We start from the raw sequence: 19,395 nt of genomic DNA, 5'->3' as shown, positions 1-19,395 counted from the left end.
AGTGGCGGCGCGGGGCCCGGACAGCTAGGCCAGGCGGGTGGTCTGAACAACTCCGCTTGCTTTCTGCCCTTCCCCGCTTTCCCGCTTGGCTGGTGTGAATGCGCCCTGAGAAAGGTGTCATGCGACAACCAGGCTCCTCCTCTCCCGCGCTTTTTCCTGGGCAGGCTGCTCCATCTAGCGGCGCCACCAAGAAGTCCGAGAAGCGTGGCGCGCCGGTGTCCCTGAACGCACGCTCAGTGGCCGTTCATTGAAGAGCGGCACATGCCCAGTGCACTCGTGGCGCAGAAGTATTGGCGCGAAAGGCGCTCATTGAAAAACTGCACATACCCAATGCACGCATGGCGTAGTCTGCAAATGTGTCGGGTTGCTGTCCCCGAGGAACCTTTGCCACGTGGTTTCAGTTCCTCTCAGCATGGGTCAAATTTAAGAGATCTTTTTCGTCATTGTAGGATGGCACATTCCCCGTGACAAGTCCCTGGTTACCCAAGCTGTCGTCAGATACGTTCACTGAGGAGAGGCACATGCCATCTGGAAGTTGCCCATTGTTATCCAAGTTTTCATCAGAGGTAGGTTCATTGAAGACCAGCACAGACCGAGTGGCACATACTGAGTACTCCATGTCGTCGTCAGACTTTCTTCTGACAGCGGTACCTCCCCAGTCCCGCACCTACAGTGACCCCTGTCGGCGTGAAAGAGGTTCGTGGAAGATCGTAATGTATGTACAAATTACCGCATGCTCGGTGACCCTAGTTATTCCAGTGGATGGCTTCGAACACTATTACCTCAGCACAGCAGCCCGATCGCTAAGTATACCCAGTGACCCAGGTTGGCGGAAAAATGATTAGGTAGATATATGGCGCTGTACTTCACTGGTGCAACGCTGTGCACGATGAAAGGTTAAGCTTTTGTATGAAACGCAACTTTGTATATGCTTTCTGGGATGGATTGTAAGGTTCTGTTTCAAAAGTGCGATGGCTAGGACTACAAGAGACGCACATTCCTTTTGCCAAAAAGTCATTTGACATGATCGGTGCAGGCGTCACATCGCATAGAAACAAATTATAATGGCGAAAATATGACACATGGCCTGCAAACAACCTGAAACGCTGCATGTTACGAAATTACCGCTCCTGTTGCATTTTCATCGCGCTTGTCTCTTCGATTATTTCGGCAACATTACACATGTGAATTTGTTATCTGTTCTAAGAGGTGTGAGGAGGATCAGAAAAGAAAAAAAAATGCTGAGTTAGGGCAGTATGCGTCTTCATAAACGCAGTAAATTGGGGCAGCTGGTTATGATCGCACCTCCCGACCATCTGCGTTTACAGAATGTCTGTGTGAACATAGCACGAAAGACATCAGTTGAAACTAGCCAACCACCAGCTGGCCAGCCTTTCTATCTTCTGTTTTCCTTTTTCTTGCTTTTTCCTAGTCGCAAAACTAAGTACGTTCTATCGTTGAGTGCATATTATACGCGATTTCCCGAGAAGGCAATTGTAGCTTCTTCTAGACTCCCTTTATTCGGTAAACACTGAAGGCCGCACGTTTTTATTTGCACGCTGTTCCAAAAACAAACGATCCTGACTACGGGACGTGCCACAAGGAGAAAGCTGTATCTCTCGCACTTTCTATTTAGCGATCGATCGCTGGCATGACTGACTTTTCTTAAGTCAGAGAGCCTTCGGAAAATGATTTACCCAGTGGTGATACTCGCCGTTCTCCTAGCGTTACCGTGTTCACAGACAGACCAGCTAAGGTGAGCAATATCTTTCATTAGTTCTTGGTAAGGTAGTACTTTTAATTTTGTTTATAGCACGCTTGTACAATCAGGACCAATTCTGTTCCTTTGCTGGTGCGATGAGTCGTTGTCCAACGCTAAATATTGAAAACGATGAATAGGCATCTGACAAGAAGGTGGCCGAGGGCAAGAAAGGTTTGGGCACTGCCACGTGGAAGAACTAAGTTAATAAAATATCGATTGCGCAGCATCTCAGAACTTGGAACCCATGCACTTGCGCTTGTGCCACCAAAGTGAACATATGCGGTGCTAAACAAACTTAGCGCTGCGCGTTTCACACATATCTACCTTCTCTTTCTTTTCGAAGCATAATTGGTACGAAATCGGTTTGGGACGCGCCTACTCCTAGAGATAAAGATAAGCTGGAGCGGGTGCAGAACATTGCCGCTCGTTTCGTATCTGGCATACGCCGGGCTCGGTACAGTGCATCGCGTACGAAGAAAGCACTCATCTGGGAATCGTTTGACATGCGCCGTAAGAAGTTGAGTCTGAAGTTTTTCCATGCTATTTATTATTCAGCTGTTCGGGTTGATCGCGAAAAGTTTGTGCAAGAGCCTTTTTGTAGATCCAACCGTGTTGACCACGATATTAAGGTCCGTGAATTTGCGTCAAAAAACTGAATTGTTTAAAATGTCTTTCTTTCCGAAAACCATTAGGAAATGGCATAGACTACAGAGTGATGTTGTGAGGGTTGAATCAAATGATACTGTCTTTTTGATGGTGTAGACTGTAGATGTGCGTTGCTAAGGGCTTTCCCTTTATTTTTTTTTTCGTTTTGCCTCTTTTGTTATCAATTTTAACACTGTCAGGAGCAGAGGCATCGTATGTATTTCTTTTTGTACCCCTCCCCCCCCCCCACTGTAATGCCTGGGCGCTGCGGGTTCCTTAATAAATAAATAAAATAAATAAATAAACAAATAAATGAAGAGTGGAACGGCAGCACTCTGTATCGAGCCGCAGAAAAGTTGCATGTATCAAATGTGAAAAATAAATTCAGCTAGAATTACGATACTCCTTATTGCGCAGTTTGAGCGCAATTGTATATGTGTTTTCATTTCACAATTTATTGGGTGGCGCGGACAACCTATCTCGTGCGGTACGTTGCAAATGGAGCGAAGTGTTGCGTGATTCCCTCGCTTAGCGGGAGATCGCGAGAGGCAGCGTATTGGTGACGCATGGATGCGGTTCACAGTAGCCACCGCACACAGACCTTTGCTCATGCATTGCTTTGTTTCCATAATTATCATCGGTGGCGTCATCGGTGAACAGACGACGCGCACTGCTTTGGCGCTATCTTGAAGGCATCGTCGCCGCAAAGCCCTTCTTGCGCGGCACTACGCTTCACACATTTTCATACACTGCTTCTCCGCTTTCCGCCTCATGGTTCCATGGCACTCTCCTCCTCCGCTTTCCTCCTCGCGATCTCGTCGCTATCGCCGTCTTTTATCGGCGCTCCGCTTTCGGTCTTTCACCGTTCGCTGTGCTCGTTCGCTGGGTTACGAGACGCCGACGCTGGCCGCATGAACGGGTGCCTGAAGCTGCGCTCTAAAAAAAAAAAAAGAAGTCGGCTTGGCTGTCCTGTGAATGACAAAAATGAAAAAGAAATGTATGCTATGCGCTGCAAGATAGCGGCAATCACGAATCGCATTCACATTGGCGCTAGACGTTATGACGTTTATGATACACTCTTATGCTATCTTCGGCTGGTCGTTTCAGAGCGCTCTGTAGCGCTCTCGCGAGCGGCGGTGTGTTCGGCTGGTTGAAAGAGGGTGCGCGCCCTGCGTTCGGCTGGTTCTTCTCGATTGCTCTGCTCCATCTTGGAGCGCTCTGAGGCGCTCCGAGCCCTGCCGTCAGAACAGTTATCGAAATTGAAGCGTCATCGCAGCGACGCGTCGCTGCTGTTGGCGACGGCCCACTGTAACCTTGGCAACCTAGGCCACTGCATGCTGGCGTTTCGACGAACGTTCGTCCCGCCGGCACGTACGCCGGTTTTTCCGGCAGCGCCGGGAGCTTTGGATAGGCGAAACATCGGACGTTGGCAGTAGTCACGTGGTATCGCATCGGCAATTTCCTCCTCCGAGAGCGAGTCACACTTTCGGCTTGCGCGCTTGTCCTCTACCCTTGAGCTCGGTAAACGCCCGATCTACCCGACTCTGCTTCGGGGCATACAGGCGACCAGTCGAAGATACCATTAAAAAGCTTGCTTGTGGCACAACAATAATCGCCATCTGCCTTGCTTGCGTTTCCTTTCTTGAAAAACTTTGCGCTCACGATTTTCATGTGAGAATCTTATGGCACGCTGATAACGAGCATGCCGTTCCTGATCTGGAAATACCGGGCTCGGAGCATTAAAGAATAGAAAAGCGCGCACGACAGATGACGACTGTTGCTGCGTGACAACATAAACCCCAAAGGATGCAAACTTTTTTTAAGAGTATAGACATAGCCAAGAATGGCATCAAAAGTCCCATTCCGTGAACAAAAATAGCATTTGACTTATTTTTGAGTAATGGCAGCTAGTTCCGTGTCATGAATCCGTAGGTTTTTCTCATGAGGCGTATTACATACTGCTGTCCGTAGCAATATTGTGAGTAATACAGCAACGTTTTGTCAATAGCTTTGCGCTTCAGACAGAGGTGACATCCTGGTTGCAGCTACTAGCGACCAATTCCTAGCGCAGGATCGTATCATCATCATCATCATCATCATCATCAGCAGCAGCAGCAGCAGCAGCAGCCTGGCTACGCCCACCGCAGGGCAAAGGCCTCTCCCATATTTCTCCAAAAACCCCGGTCATGTACTAAATATGGCCATGCCGTCCCTGCAAACTTCTTAATCTCATCCGCCCACCTAACTTTCTGCCGCCCCCTGCTACGCTTCCCTTCCCTTAAAATCCAGTCCCTAACCCTTAATGACCATCGGTTATCTTCCCTCTTCATTACATGTCCTGCCCATGCCCATTTGGTTTTCTTGAATAAAACTAAGATGTCATTAACTCGCGTTTGTTCCCTCACCCAATCTGCCCTTTTCTTATCTCTTAACGTTACACCTATCCTTCTTCTTTCCATAGCTCGTTGCGTCGTCCTCAATTTGAGTAGAACCCTTTTCGTAAGCCTCCAGGTTTCTGCCCCGTAGGTGAGTACTGGTAAGACACAGCTATTATACACTTTTCTCTTGAGGGATAATGGCAACCTGCTGTTCATGATCTGAGAATACCGGCCAAACGCACCCCAGCCCATTCTTATTCTTCTGATTATTTCCGTCTCATGATCCGGATCCGCAGTGACTACCTGCCCTAAGTAGATGTATTCCCTTACGACTTCCAGTGCCTCGCTGCCTATTGTAAATTGCTGTTCTCTTCCGAGACTGTTAAACCTTACTTTAGTTTTCTGTAGATTAATTTTTAGACCCACTCTTCTGCTTTGCCTCTCCAGGTCACTGAGCATGCATTGCAGTTGGTCCCCTGAGTTACTAAGCAAGGCAATATCATCAGCGAATCGCAAGTTACTAAGGTATTCTCCATTAACTTTTATCCCCATTTCTTCCCAATTCAGGTCTCTGAATACCTCCTGTAAACACGCTGTGAATAGCATTGGAGAGATCGTATCTCCCTGCCTGACGCCTTTCTTTATTGGGATTTTGTTGCTTTCTTTAAGGAGGACTACGGTGGCTGTGGAGCCGCTATAGGTATCTTTCAGTATATTTACATACGGCTCGTCTACACCCTGATTCCGTAATGCCTCCATGACTGCTGAGGTTTCGACAGAGTCAAATGCTTTCTCGTAATCAATGAAAGCTATATATAAGGGTTGGTTATGTTCCGCACATTTCTCTATCACCTGATTGATAATGTGAATATGATCTATTGTTAAGTAGCCTTTACGGAATCCTGCCTGGTCCTTTGCTTGACAGAAGTCTAAGGTGTTCCTGATTCTATTTGCGATTACCTTAGTAAATAGTTTGTAGGCAACGGACAGTAAGCTGATCGGTCTATAATTTTTCAAGTCTTTGGCATCCCCTTTCTTATGGATTAGGATTATGTCAGCGTTTTTCCAAGATTCCGGTACGCTCGACGTTATGAGGCATTGCGTATACAGGGTGGCCAGTTTCTCTAGACAAATTTGCCCACCATCCTTCAACAAATCTGCTGTTACCTGATCCTCCCCAGCTGCCTTCCCCCTTTGCATATCTCCCAAGGCTTTCTTTACTTCTTAAGGCGTTACCTGTGGGATTTCGAATTCCTCTAGACTATTTTCTCTTCCATTGTCGTCGTGGGTGCCACTGGTACTGTATAAATCTCTATAGAACTCCTCAGCCACTTGAACTCTCTCATCCATATTAGTAATGATATTACCGGCTTTGTCTCTTAACGCATACATCTGATTCTTGCCAATTCCTAGTTTCTTCACTGGTTTTAGGCTTCCTCCGTTCCTGAGAGCATGTTCAATTCTATCCGTATTATACTTCCTTATGTCAGCTGTCTTACGCTTGTTGATTAACTTCGAAAGTTTTGCCAGTTCTATTCTAGCTGTAGGGTTAGAGGCTTTCATACATTGGTGTTTCTTGATCAGATATTTTGTCTCCTGCGATAATTTACTGGTATCTTCCCTAACGGAGTTACCACCGACTTCCATTGCACACTCCTTAATGATCCCCACAAGATTGTCGTTCATTGCTTCAACACTAAGGTCCTCTTCCTGAGTTAAAGCCGAATAGCTGTTCTGTAGCTTGATCTGGAATTCCTCTATTTTCCCTCTTACCGCTAACTCATTGATCGGCTTCTTATGTACCAGTTTGTTCCGTTCCCTTCTCAGGTCTAGGCTAATTCGAGTTCTTACCATCCTGTGGTCACTGCAGCGCACCTTGCCGAGCACGTCCACATCTTGTATGATGCCAGGGTTAGCGCACAGTATGAAGTCTATTTCATTTCTAGTCTCGCCGTTCGGGCTCCTCCACGTCCACTTTCGGCTATCCTACTTGCGGAAGAAGGTATTCATTATCCTCATATTATTCTGTTCCGCAAACTCTGCTAATAACTCTCCCCTGATATTCCTATTGCCTATGCCATATTCTCCCACTGCCTTGTCTCCAGCCTGCTTCTTGCCAACCTTGGCATTAAAGTCGCCCATTAGTATAGTGTATTTAGTTTTCACTCTACCCATCGCCGATTCCACGTCTTCATAGAAGCTTTCGACTTCCTGGTCATCATGACTGGATGTAGGGGCGTACACCTGTACAATCTTCATTTTGTACCTCTTATTAAGATTCACAACAAGACCTGCCACCCTCTCGTTAATGCTGTAGAATTCCTGTATGTTACCAGCTATATTCTTATTAATCAGGAATCCGACGCCTAGTTCTCTTCTCTCCGCTAAGCCCCGGTAGCACAGGAGGTGCCCGCTTTTTAGCACTGTATATGCTTCTTTTGGCCTCCTAACTTAACTGAGCCCTATTATATCCCATTTACTGCCCTCTAATTCCTCCAATAGCACTGCTAGACTCGCCTCACTAGATAACGTTCTAGCGTTAAACGTTGCCAGGCTCATATTCCTATGGTGGCCTGTCCGATGGCGGCCATCGTCTACAACTGAAGAAATAAACAATGCATCACCGTATTAGACAATATATGCTTCGTTTACATATGGTCTTGGCGCATTTAGACATTTCTCGGAACTTACTTTGTGGACGTTCATCGTAATAATGTCACTTCTTTCAGTGTTCAAATGTTTATGCCAGGTGCCAGTCATTTGAAAGATTCGTTAACATCTGTGCTTGAATCTTACGTCTTCGTTGCAGCTTTTTGCGATGCACGCAATATTCGCGGCCATTCTGCGCTGCACGCAAAATTGCCGCGTGTCTGACCCCTCGAGGCACTTTTGGTGTATTCGCGGTTTTCTTTCACGCTCGGAAAAACGCTTTTATGTAGCCCGCATTGAGCGACAGAAAGCTGTATCGGGAGCTTTTCATGTTGCTCTACAATTTTCTCATTGGCACTTTTCATCTAACTATAATGTTTGAGAACTTGAATAATTATTTAGGACTAATTATCGAATTAGGAGGAACGCAATAAATAATCGGAGTATCTCTAAACGACGGCGCCCTTTCGCTCTCTAAACTTATCACTAAGACTTGATTCCAGGCACTATAAAACTTGTCGCTGGACCTGATCTTCTCACGATGTAGTCATGATGAATAATAGAAAACACTAGCAGAAATTGCAAACAATCAAGCAAGTGCTTTATTGGGTGAACTTGTACACAGTAAGCAAAAGAACGCTTAAGTGACTATAATGGCGGAATATTCGGCGGCCGTTGAAACTGATCTGGCGGTTCAGGTCAATCCATTATTTACACATGTGTCACTAATACATTTCGCATGAAGCACGTGCTTCTTGTTCTGAGCGGTAACATTACAACAGAGACGATTCTGTCAAAAGCATCATCGTCATCATCATCATCATCATCATCATCACAATCATTATCATCCTGGTTACGCCCACTGGAGGGCAAAGGCCTCTCCCATATTTCTCCAACTACCCCACTCATGTAAAAATTGTGGCCATGTCGTCCCTGCAAACTTCTCAATCTCATCCGCCCACTTAACTTTCTGCCGCCCCCTGCTACGCTTCCCTTCCCTTAGAATCCTGTAAGTAACACTTAATGACCAACAGTTCATCATTACATGTCCTGCCCATGCCAATTTCTTTTTCTTAAATACAACTAAGATGTTATTAACTCGCGTTTGTTCCCTTACCCAATCTGCTCTTTTCTTATCCCTTAACATTACACCCATCGCTCTTCTTTCCTTAGCTTGTTGCGCCGCCCTCAATTTAAGTAGAACCCTTTTCGAAAGCCTCCAGGTTTCTGCCCGTACGTCAGTACTGGTAAGACACAGCTCTTACAAACTTTTCTCTTGAGGGATAATGGCAACCTGCTGTTCATGATCTCAGAATGTTTGCCAAACGCACCCCAGCCCATTCTTATTCTTCTGATTATTTCAGTCTCATGATGCGGATCCGCAGTCACTATCTGTCCCAAGTAGATGTATTCCCTTACCACTTCCAGTGCCTAAATAGCTATTGAAAACTGCTGCTCTCTTCCGAGACTGTTAAACATTACTTTAGTTTTCAGCAGATTAATTTTTAGACCCACCCTTCGGGTTGCCTCTCCAGGTCAGTGAGCATGCATTGCAGTTGGTCCCCTGAGTTACTAAGCAAGGCAATATCATCCGAGAATCGCATGTTACTAAGGTATTCTCCATTAACTCGTATCCCCAATTCTTCCCAATCCAGGTCTCTGAATACCTCCTGTAAACACGCTGTGAATAGCATTGGAGAGATGGTATCTCCCTGCCTGACGCCTTTCTTTCTTGGCATTTTGTTGCTTTCCTTATGGAGGACTACGGTGGCTGTGGAGCCGCTATAGATATCTTTCAGTATTTTTACATACGGCTCGTCTACACCATGATTCCTCAATGCCTCCAGGACTGCTAAGGTTTCGACTGAATCAAACGCTTTCTCGTAATCAACGAAAGCTATATATAAAGGTTGGTTGTATTCCGCAGATTTCTCTATCATCTGATTGATAATGTGAATATGATCTATTGTTGAGTAGCCTTTACGGAATCCTGCCTGGTCCTTTGGTTGACGGAAGTCTAAGGTGTTCCTGATTCTATTTGCAATTACCTTAGTAAATACTTTGCAGGCAACGGACAGTAAGCTGATTGGTCTATAGCTTTTCAAGTCTTTGGCGTCCCCTTTCTTATGGATTAGGATTATCTTAGCGTTTTTCCAGGATTCCGGTGCGCTCGAAGTCATGAGGCATTGCGTATACAGCGTGGCCAGTTTCTCTAGAGCAATCTGCCCACCATCCTTCAACAAATCTGCTGTTACCTGATCCTCCCCAGCTGCCTTACCCCTTTGCATAGCTCCCAAGGCTTTCTTTACTTCTACCGGCGTTACCTGTGGAATTTCGAATTCCCCAAGACTATTCTATCTTCCATTATCGTCGTGGGTTCCACTGGTACTGTATAAATTTCTATAAAACTCCACAGCCACTTGAACTATCTCATCCATATTAGTAATGATATTGCCGGCTTTGTCTCGTAACGCATACATCTGATTCTTGCCAATTCCTAGTTTCTTCTTGACTGCTTTTAGGCTTCCTCCGTTCCTGAGAGCATGTTCAATTCTATCCATATTATACTTCCTTATGTCAGCTGTCTCACGCTTGTTGATTAACTTCGAAAGTTCTGCCAGTTCTATTCTAGCTGTAGGGTTAGAGGCTTTCATACATTGGCGTTTTTTTATCAGGTCTTTCGTCCCCTGCGATAGCTTACTGGTATTCTGTCTTACGCAGTTACCACCAACTTCTATTGCCCACTCCTGAATGATGCCTACAATATTCTCATTCATTGCTTCAACACTAAGGTCCTCTTCCTGAGTTAAAGCCGAATACCTGTTCTGTAGCTTGATCTGGAATTCCTCTATTTTCCCTCTTACCACTAACTCACTTATCGTCATCTTATGTACCAGTTTCTTCCGTTTCCTCCTCAAGTCTAGGCTAATTCGAGTTCTTACCATCCTATGGTCACTGCAGCGCACCTTGCTGAGCATGTCCACATCTTGTATGATGCCAGGGTTAGCGCAGAGTATGAAGTCTATATCATTTCTAGTCTCGCCTTTCGGGCTCCTCCGCGCCCACTTTCGGCTATCGCGCTTGCGGAAGAAGGTATTCATTATCCGCATATTATTCTGTTCCGCAAACTCTACTAATAACTCTCCCCTGCTATTCCTAGTGCCTATGCCATATTCCCTCACTGCCTTGTCTCCAGCCTGCTTCTTGCCTACCTTGTCATTGAAGTCGCCCATCTGCACAGTGTATTTTGTTTTGGCTTTACCCATCCCCGATTTCACGTCTTCATAGAAGCTTTCGACTTCCTGGTCACCATGACTGGATGTAGGGGCATAGACCTGTACAACCTTCATTTTGTACCTCTTATTAAGTTTCACAATAACACCTGCCACCCTCTCGTTAATAATATCGAGTTCCTGTATGTTACCATCTATATTCTCATTAATCAGGAATCTGACTTGTAGTTCTCGTCTCTCCGCTAAGCCCCGGTGGCACAGGACGTGCCCGCTTTTTGGCACTGTATATGCTTCTTTTGGCCTCCTAACGTTACTGAGCCCTATTATATCCCATTAACTGCCCTCTAATTCCTCCAATAGCAATGCTGAACTCGCCTCACTAGATAACATTCTAGCGTTAAACGTTGCCAGTTTCATATTCCAATGGCGGCCTGTCCGGAGCCAGGAGTGTGCAGGAGTGTCCGGAGTGTGCAGTGGTGGCGTATAGGTAGAACACCCGCCTCGCGTGCAAGACGTCCGTGGTTCGAATCTCGGTGCCGCGCAATTTTCCACCCGATTAAAAAAAAACGCGTGTTGATAAAATTGCGTAAACAGGCCTGGAGTTTGGCCTGATCCCTGTGACCAGAACCGGTAACGCACTCCCTCACCAGAGCAGGATTGGCCACCCTGGTGCAGTACTAGGCCACAACCTCCTATATGAACCTCCCGTAAAAAGCGGCAGTGGACAAAGATTAAAACAACCCATGCATGGCAATATTTTAAGATGACCCTTCCTTTTTTCTTTTTTCAGTCACAACCTTTTCCTTCCATAAGTACTCGCTACCAAGTTCATCGTTACGTTGGCTGACGAATCAAAATACTCATACTGCAAAATTAAGTATTTCTTGATCATGATCACTGTCAATTATTTATGACAGCTGTGGATGCTTATAATTGTTATTTACAGACACAGAAGTGGTTTAATTGATATTGTGCTCTGCTGCTGAGCACGAGGTCATGGTTTCAATTCCTGGTCGTCTCAGTGGAGGTGGAAAACGAGGAACATCGACTGAGCTCTGGCGGTGCGTCAAGAAACCGACATCGTCAAAATTATTTGTGTAGCCTCCAACTACAGTGTCAGTCACAGTGTTGGAGTTCCCTCTGCAGCGCTCGCCCCGAGCTTATGCGCTACTAGAGTTCCGCTGAACCACGAGAGCCCCGTGTCATCGAAGGATGGACTTTGGTCCGAGAGATGCCCTATTAGGGCATCTCTCGCGCTACACATGCAACAGCATCCCTTACTTCACGTCTTCTTGGAGTGGGTGCCGGGTCAACAGGGGCTACGTGGAAATGTGCCTGCTCACTCCCTCGCTCGCCAGCTTTAAATACCGTACGCTGCTATTCCATGGCTCGACACCTAATGCGCCAGAAAGAACCGCGTTGAAAACCGCAAGCAAGGTCACGCTAGGCGCCGCGAACTACGCTCACCTGCGTGTAACCCTCCGGCCACTTATAGCTCCTTCAGCCGTCAGGACGCCTTCTTCATTCGTCAGGCTGAAACTCTAACACTGGCGAATGACGTCATACAGCATATTATTGAACATCACTCCGGCCACACGGCATGCCCGGTATGCGGCCGCTATCTCAACGCTCTCCACACCCACTGGGCTTGGCCCCGTGCTCTACTCGAAATACTCTCCCTCCCCCTCATTCCTGAAACTGTCTATTGCCTTCTGTTGGGAGAGCTGCACCACTCCGCCTGAACCCCTCTGAGCCGCTTTTTGGCAGCTCTTAGTGTACCACATAAGGCACGCCAACTGCACCAGCACCCCTCCCCCGCTCGCTCCGGGATATGTGACATAATCACATGGCCCCGAAGCGGCTGACGGCCCGGAGAAAGAGTCGATTCAAATAAAGTCATTCATTCATTCATTCATTCATTCATAGAGTTGCTTGAGGACGTTAAGGCTTATCGATCAATCACTATATGACCAATTTTTTGGGTTTTATTTCTTTCGCCTATTTTCTGTTTTTCCTTGTTTCAATAGACAGGGTGTTTCATGTAACTTTATCCAAATATTTCGAAAAAGTCGCAGTTTCGCCCGAAAGGCGAAGCATCGAAAGGCGAAGCATCGATTGCGATGGCAAATTAGTGGACAGCTATACGAAGTAAGGATATCAGTCTTATCGGTCATATTAGGTTGAAAACATAATCATTCTAACTAAATTAACAAGCCTGGTGTCACGTGCGCACATGCAAGTATGAACACCTCTTACTCGATGACCGCGGAAACCCGCTGTAAGAAGGTTGGAGTGAGGAAGTGCGGCAGCAGCAGCGAGCGAACTGACATTCGCGCTGCTTCTCACATCAACACGAACTAAGCCACGAAAACACAGCGCCTGGCGGACTCTGTCCCCGTCGCAGATGGTTTTCAAGGTACAGCGACCCGGGAAGGCACTGGTAGAACGCCGCCCTTCTCCCCCCTCCCTACCCATGGCGGAGCTTGTCCCCATCGCAGATTGCCTTGAAGGTGCAGTGTACTGAACTCACGGCCACTCACGGCCAGTCACGCGCCGCTTGACTCAACACAAAAGACGCTTGTCCGCGTGCCGAAAATGTCGGACTATAAGCGCCTTAACGTGCGGCAGCATGGCGTCGAAAATCATCGTCAGGTGCCCTCCCTAAACCAGATTCAACGGGGTGATCTGCGTTGTTTCTTACATTGCCAGTTTGTGAGCGACCGTTACATAAGGAAGGACTGCATCCCAGGTTTTGTTCGACGTCGACAAGCTATCCACGTACGTACGTAGATAGCTTGTCAGCGAGGGTCTTATTGCAGCGCTCTGTAAGGTCATTTGTCGGCGGGTGGTAGGCGGTTGTCCTGCGGTGTCTTGACTGGCTGTATTGCAGAATTGCTTGAGTATGCTCCGGCGTAAAGCAATTCCTCTATCCGTGATCAGAACTTTTGGGACACCATGTCGTAACACGATGTTCTCGATGTTCTCCCACTTCATACGCGGTGTCTTTGTTATAGGGCTTCCGTTTCGTCGTAGCGGGTAACGTAGTCTGCAGCCACGACGGTCCACTTATTCCGGGATGTTGACGTAGGAAATGGCCCTGATCTGCAGGGATGTTCTGCAAAGTGACTCGACTTGCCGCAGCAATCCCGCTGGCCTTGTTTGCGGTGTTTTCCGTCGCTGGCAGTCTTGGCGTATCCTGACGTAGTGGGCAACCTCGGCGGTCAGGCGGGGCCACTAATAATTCTCCTGTATCATCGATAGCGTAGGGTAGAATCCGAGATGCCCAGTGGTCGGATCATCATGTAGGATGTGCAGAACCTCTGAGCGCAGTGCTGAGGGCATAGCTAGAGGGTAGTTTAAGGGGGCTGTCGAGAAGTTATTTACCAGGGGTGCTATGCAGGATGCGCCGAGTTTTGGCGAAACTCGGGATCTTCGCGAGCTCTGGCGACACTCCAAGATGAAAGCACAAATGGTACCGAGACACAGTTTATCTTTCGACAAGCCTCCAGTTTCATTGGTTTATCTAGATTCACTCTGGGTGGCTATCATTGCTTGGGCATTGCCTTCTGGGCGGTCGACAAACTGGGGCTCACGTGATCCTACCGTCGGTGCATAGTCGTGCCTTCTTTCACTTGTTTGTCGTTCCACCAAGTGCATTACACGCAAAAGCGAGTTATAAAACAAATGCATTTAGTACAATATTATTAGTTACTTTAACGTTGTTTAAGAGCATTTTAACGCTTACAAGATGTACACTGAATGTGCATTCGACTAATTTGTAATTTAGCACGCTTCGCATTATACCACGAGGGAACGCTGTGGTGGCGTCATCACATACATTCATCGGGCGAGCATGGCGGCTAAACATCGAAGAGGCCCAGTGTAAACAAACTCGTACAGTGCGCGAAGTAGTGATCAGGCTCGACGATGACCACTATTTCTTGGATAGTTCTGTTCCTGCAATCTTTCCGTGCACCCCGAAAGACTGCCAATAGCTTCGGCGATTTTACAGATCGCAACGCGCACCTACTGTTCACGGCACAATCCTGAAGAAAACCCGTATCCGGTGCTGCTTCTGTCAGTGCGCTGAGTTCCTCCACTCTGCGTGACATGCGAGCGTTACGAATATTGCATAGTGTGTGCAAAAGGAAGACAGCCGATATAGCTACGATGCGACAAGGAGGTGCTGCCGACGATGGATCTTGCAACCAACACAGTGAAGGAGACATCGACGAGCTGAAGATAAGTATACTTCTACTGTTTCATATTTAGCATAATAATAGTGCACGGATTAAGTCACTTTCATAGCAACGAACTAAATGTCCAGCAGTTTAAAAAAGGCATTGAGAACCAATGAGTGTTCATGCTTTTACATGTACGTGGGCCCGCGAGAATATGGTAAAGATAAAGGTAACTTCACCAACTTGGTGAGATAACAGAAATTCATCAGTGACATTCAGCCCGTAGAATCTATGGAAGAGTATCTTTATAAAGGTGAAATATCAATAGCAGGTACTGATATAAAGCAGGAAACTTATACAAAAATTTCATGGGTTGAACAGCACATGGGAGGCATTCCCAAATCGTGATCGCCACATTACCAATATCCTTGGAAAATGTTTAGAAACATTGCATTCTACCGGTTATGCAATATGGGACATAAGCCTGTAGGTTAACAAAGAAACTTGATAAGTCGAGGACTGTGCAGAAAGCGAAGTAACAAAAATTGTTGGAGATAGCATTAAAGCAAAAAGACAGTGGCGTAGTAAACCGTGGCAACTGATATGCTAGTTGAGATTAAGAAAAAAAAAATGGATTCGGCGGGCAGGCCATGCACGTCTTCAATCACTTGTTGCCAATTTATAACAAGTGATTACATAAGCGTGACAGAATGGATGTCAAGGAGAGAGAACTGCAGCTGAGGATGGTAGAAAATTGCGTAATGGGACAAAAATATGATGTTTGTAGGCATAGGATGCAATCAGCTCGAATAAGATGGGAATGTAGGGAGTGGCATTGGTTTTGCAGTGAACAAAAATAGGTTTGTGTTACTGACAGTAGAGACTCGTGAAGGTGCGAGGACACCTCAGCTGTTGGCACACTAATAAACATAACAATTGGCTCTGAAAAAGAAAACCCCAGTTATGAAAAATAAAGCAGCGTTGTCCCGACAAATTGTTTTGTTATGCTTACACTAAAGGCTTCCACAGTTAAGGGCATTCAGTACCAATAGTGCAACGAGCATTTTTATTTGTAAATAATGGTTTATATGCGGTTGATTCATTCCAACAATCCACTTTTTTTGCAGCAAAACATTCTGCTGCTGGAGGCACTCAACCGCCTCGTGGCAGTAGGTGAGCGCCAGGCACGAGCTCTTGAGAGTGTGGCAAGGCCCAGAGGGCTGCTCTGCAGCAGTGGTATCAGTGCCCTCACTGCTCTCCAGTCGAGCCCCGAGAACACACCTTATATAGGAGCTTTCAGTGTATTATTTTGTTTATTATTGAAAAGCATGAAGAAAATTATTGCAGTAAACATTGTGCTGTGCATATTGGGACACTTCTAACATGCAGTTGATGTCTCTTCAAAATGGGCAAAAACGTAATACAACCTGTGCCACTCTTGGACCATGTAAATGAAAAAGACACTAATGCAGCATATACGTCATTGTGCTGTTTGTTCTTTCTATGTGCAAGAATACAGTGGGTGTTGATTAGCCACAAGATGAATGATGTGTGTATTTCACAACGAAAAGACAGGAAACGGTATGAGCTTAATAATGCTATCACCTATAGACTGTGCATATGAATGCAACACACTCCGATTTAAACATGCTATTACATGCATGTTCGATACCACATATTCTTTAACAATGTCATATATTTGCATGTACTAATTTTTACACTACTTAAGCCCATATATAGCTCACTTGTGATGTATCCATTTCATAGGCCAAGTAATTGTACACTTTTTCCTTTTGTGTTGTATGAAAAGCGGCATCCTCTAGTCGGATACAACTTCACAAGACAGGAGAGGCCCCGCCCAGATGACCAAAGTGCAGCAGCCGATTGCCTCCACGTCTAAATAGTCCCTCTCGAATGAGCGGGTATTAGTGCGTCCAGCGGCATGACGTCAGTGTAGACTGTGTGCCCATTGGTGCAGGCTTGTGTTCACCTGCCGTTGAAGTGCAGATTCTGCGGCCTCCTAAAGATGTATCCGACTATAGAATCACGTAATGCCTTGCACTGGTTGTATAGACTTTATCAACTTGATAGCACACAATGATCAGGAACAGAAACCTATAAAGGCACCCAAGCAAAGCTGGCTGGCCACACTTCCATTATGAGGGGCTGTAAAAAGGTCTCGCCCAAACATTCCCATGACATCCTTGAAAAAGAGGTGGTGTTTGGCACTTCTTTAGAATCAAAAACAGATTACAGTGAATGTTGTGTACCACGTATAAACAAACTGAGCTTGGTTATCTGCACAGCATGTAATGGAAGCTTGTGCTTCACATAGGAAACAAAGTGCTCTGTCCAGTACAATTGTCGAGTCCGGTGTGGCACCTATTATGTCATTAGTGTCAACATAAAAATTTTCAAAGGCCATTCATTTCACCATTATTTTTGCATGATGGCTCCTTCAATCAGTGCTTGTATTACATGAGCAGGTGGATTTGAAAGCAAAGCTTTGTTTGCAAACATTCACACTTCCATAATTGTGTGGCAAGGCACTGGCATGGTGTCGAATAGCTCACAATGCTCCTCAGTCCTGCACCAAAGAAGCCCAATGCTCTATTTGAAGTTGGATCGCGCAACAATTCGACGGCACACAAAGAAGAGTAACACACACAGCAGAGCGTTCCGTTGTGTGTATTTCTCTTCTTTGTGTCCCGTCGAATTGTTGTGCAATTCAACTTCAAGCTTCTATACCAATAAAACCGTTCTTCAACCTCACCAATGCTCTAGGTATTAAGCCACAATGGCGCACATCTTTGAAATGTCCCAACACGAATTAGCTCTCCAACAAATCACCACAAGCGTAAAAGTTTGCTGCACAGGTGTATGCACGTGCCATATTCTGTGCCACTAAACTCGCAGGAATCAAAGGGGCAAGCATTAACCAGCCTTACTGCTGCCGTTACCATCATCATCATGACACCAATAAAAAGACAGTGCTGCGTTTCAGGAAAGGGAGTGCCGGAGGGAAAGGAGTGACAGCGAGGCTTACAAGAAAAATAGCAGTTACAAGACATATTCAATGCCAAAATATGCTGCATATCGCTCATCCTACTTTGGCATTGTGGCAAGCTTTTACACGTTTGAGCATGTCACAGTTTGTGTAATTATTGCTCTAAAGCTGTACAAAAGGTCTATTCGCTCTGCAATCTTTATTTTTATCATGGCGGGTTAAAGACCCACTTTTCAATGGCATCTCCACCACATTTCTCCCGATATGTAATTTTGCCTTGGTTGTTCACGACATCTTCACGCACACCGAGTTCTGCAGAGCATTGGATCTGCATTGTTCTACTGCTGAAGAACTGGAGTCCCATTATGAGACGAAAATATGCTATTTGTCCATACAGAATAACGCTGCCCCCCCTCCCCCCCCAAAAAAAAATATACACTGAACCACTGGCACATGCACCAACTGTGAACACAGCAAACACTCTGAAGTATTATTTCTTCATGCAAGCCAGCACACTAACATTCTCAATGCATTTTCATTTCGCCATAAATGCATAGGCACAACCGGCTTGGCGCGACATCCGCATCTCGCACTGCAATGAATTGTGCAATGCCTTGCTGTTTGATAGTGCGGCCAATAGATGACGCATGACCAAAATTCAGCATTATGCATACTAAGTAACTTGCACGAAGTAATCTCATAAAAAACGCAAAGTTCTTTGTGAGATTAGCATTCACAGGGTACTTCACACAATTTGTGACATCTATTTATTATTTATACTTCGTTAACCTCTTTCCCCAAAAAGTGAGCCACTTGGAAGGCACTCTGATAGACAAGTAGAATAATCGGTAAAAAGTCAGCAACCAGCGAGAACGTCTCTACATAGGCTGCCGCATGTGTGATGACGGTAACACAAAATTTAAGTCGGCTACACAGAAGTGACAAATTTGGCAATATGGTGCGTCTAGACATTGCTTCAATGCCAATCACAGTAACGCTGACATTGAAGGCACCTTAATTCCTACGTACGTTCCGTCGACACACCCGACTACGTTCGTAATGTTTCCGCGAAGTAAGAAGCGTTCTTTTATAAATGCCCGCTCAGCCGCAGTCTTCGGGAGCGATCGCCACAATCTCTATTACCACAGCTAAGCTCTCTCACCGGACATCCGCCACTACAAACACAACTGCTCCCCTCCCCCCAAACAACACAGCCAAAGCAGCCTCAGGCGCACTCACCGTCTGAGAGCAACCTGGTAACCCAGGACCAATTGCAACAATCACAACAAGAAATAATACAACAAATACAGCAACAATTTCAACAGTTCTTTAAGGAATTCCAAGAATTAAAGAAATACGTTAACGAATCCCTAACCAAGGAACCCAAGCGTAAACGAAAAAGTAGTAAAATACCCTTTCAGACAGATGACGGTAGCATGGTAACTTCCGACACAGACATCACAATACCCTCTAAGTCCCATCATGGCCCGTAAACCTCAAATGGAAACCGAAAGCATCACGATCTGGTCTTGGAACTGTA

The 19,395-nt window shown here is 45.9% G+C and overlaps 1 protein-coding gene and 1 long non-coding RNA gene across 5 annotated transcripts in view; one reads left to right on the top strand and one right to left on the bottom strand.

The window, feature by feature from the left end:
- The window catches only part of LOC139051747 (uncharacterized), a 193,317-nt gene that overhangs the window by 2,525 nt on the left and 171,397 nt on the right, over window positions 1-19,395 (bottom strand). The gene's annotated exons all lie outside the window — the stretch shown is intronic.
- Window positions 1,422-19,395, top strand: part of LOC139051745 (uncharacterized) — a 185,912-nt gene continuing 167,938 nt past the window's right edge. For 2 of the 4 annotated variants that reach the window (XM_070528744.1, XM_070528741.1), the window contains exon 1: window positions 1,422-1,756. In XM_070528744.1, coding sequence (XP_070384845.1) covers window positions 1,689-1,756 — 68 coding nt within the window. In that variant the 5' untranslated portion in view covers window positions 1,422-1,688. The remainder of the gene's footprint in view (window positions 1,757-19,395) is intronic. The other 2 variants (XM_070528742.1, XM_070528743.1) reach the window with 2 other exon arrangements.

The sequence above is a fragment of the Dermacentor albipictus genome, unplaced genomic scaffold (genome assembly GCF_038994185.2).
Source record: "Dermacentor albipictus isolate Rhodes 1998 colony unplaced genomic scaffold, USDA_Dalb.pri_finalv2 scaffold_14, whole genome shotgun sequence".
NCBI lineage: Eukaryota > Metazoa > Arthropoda > Arachnida > Ixodida > Ixodidae > Dermacentor > Dermacentor albipictus.
This window is presented reverse-complemented; position numbering and strand designations above follow the sequence as displayed.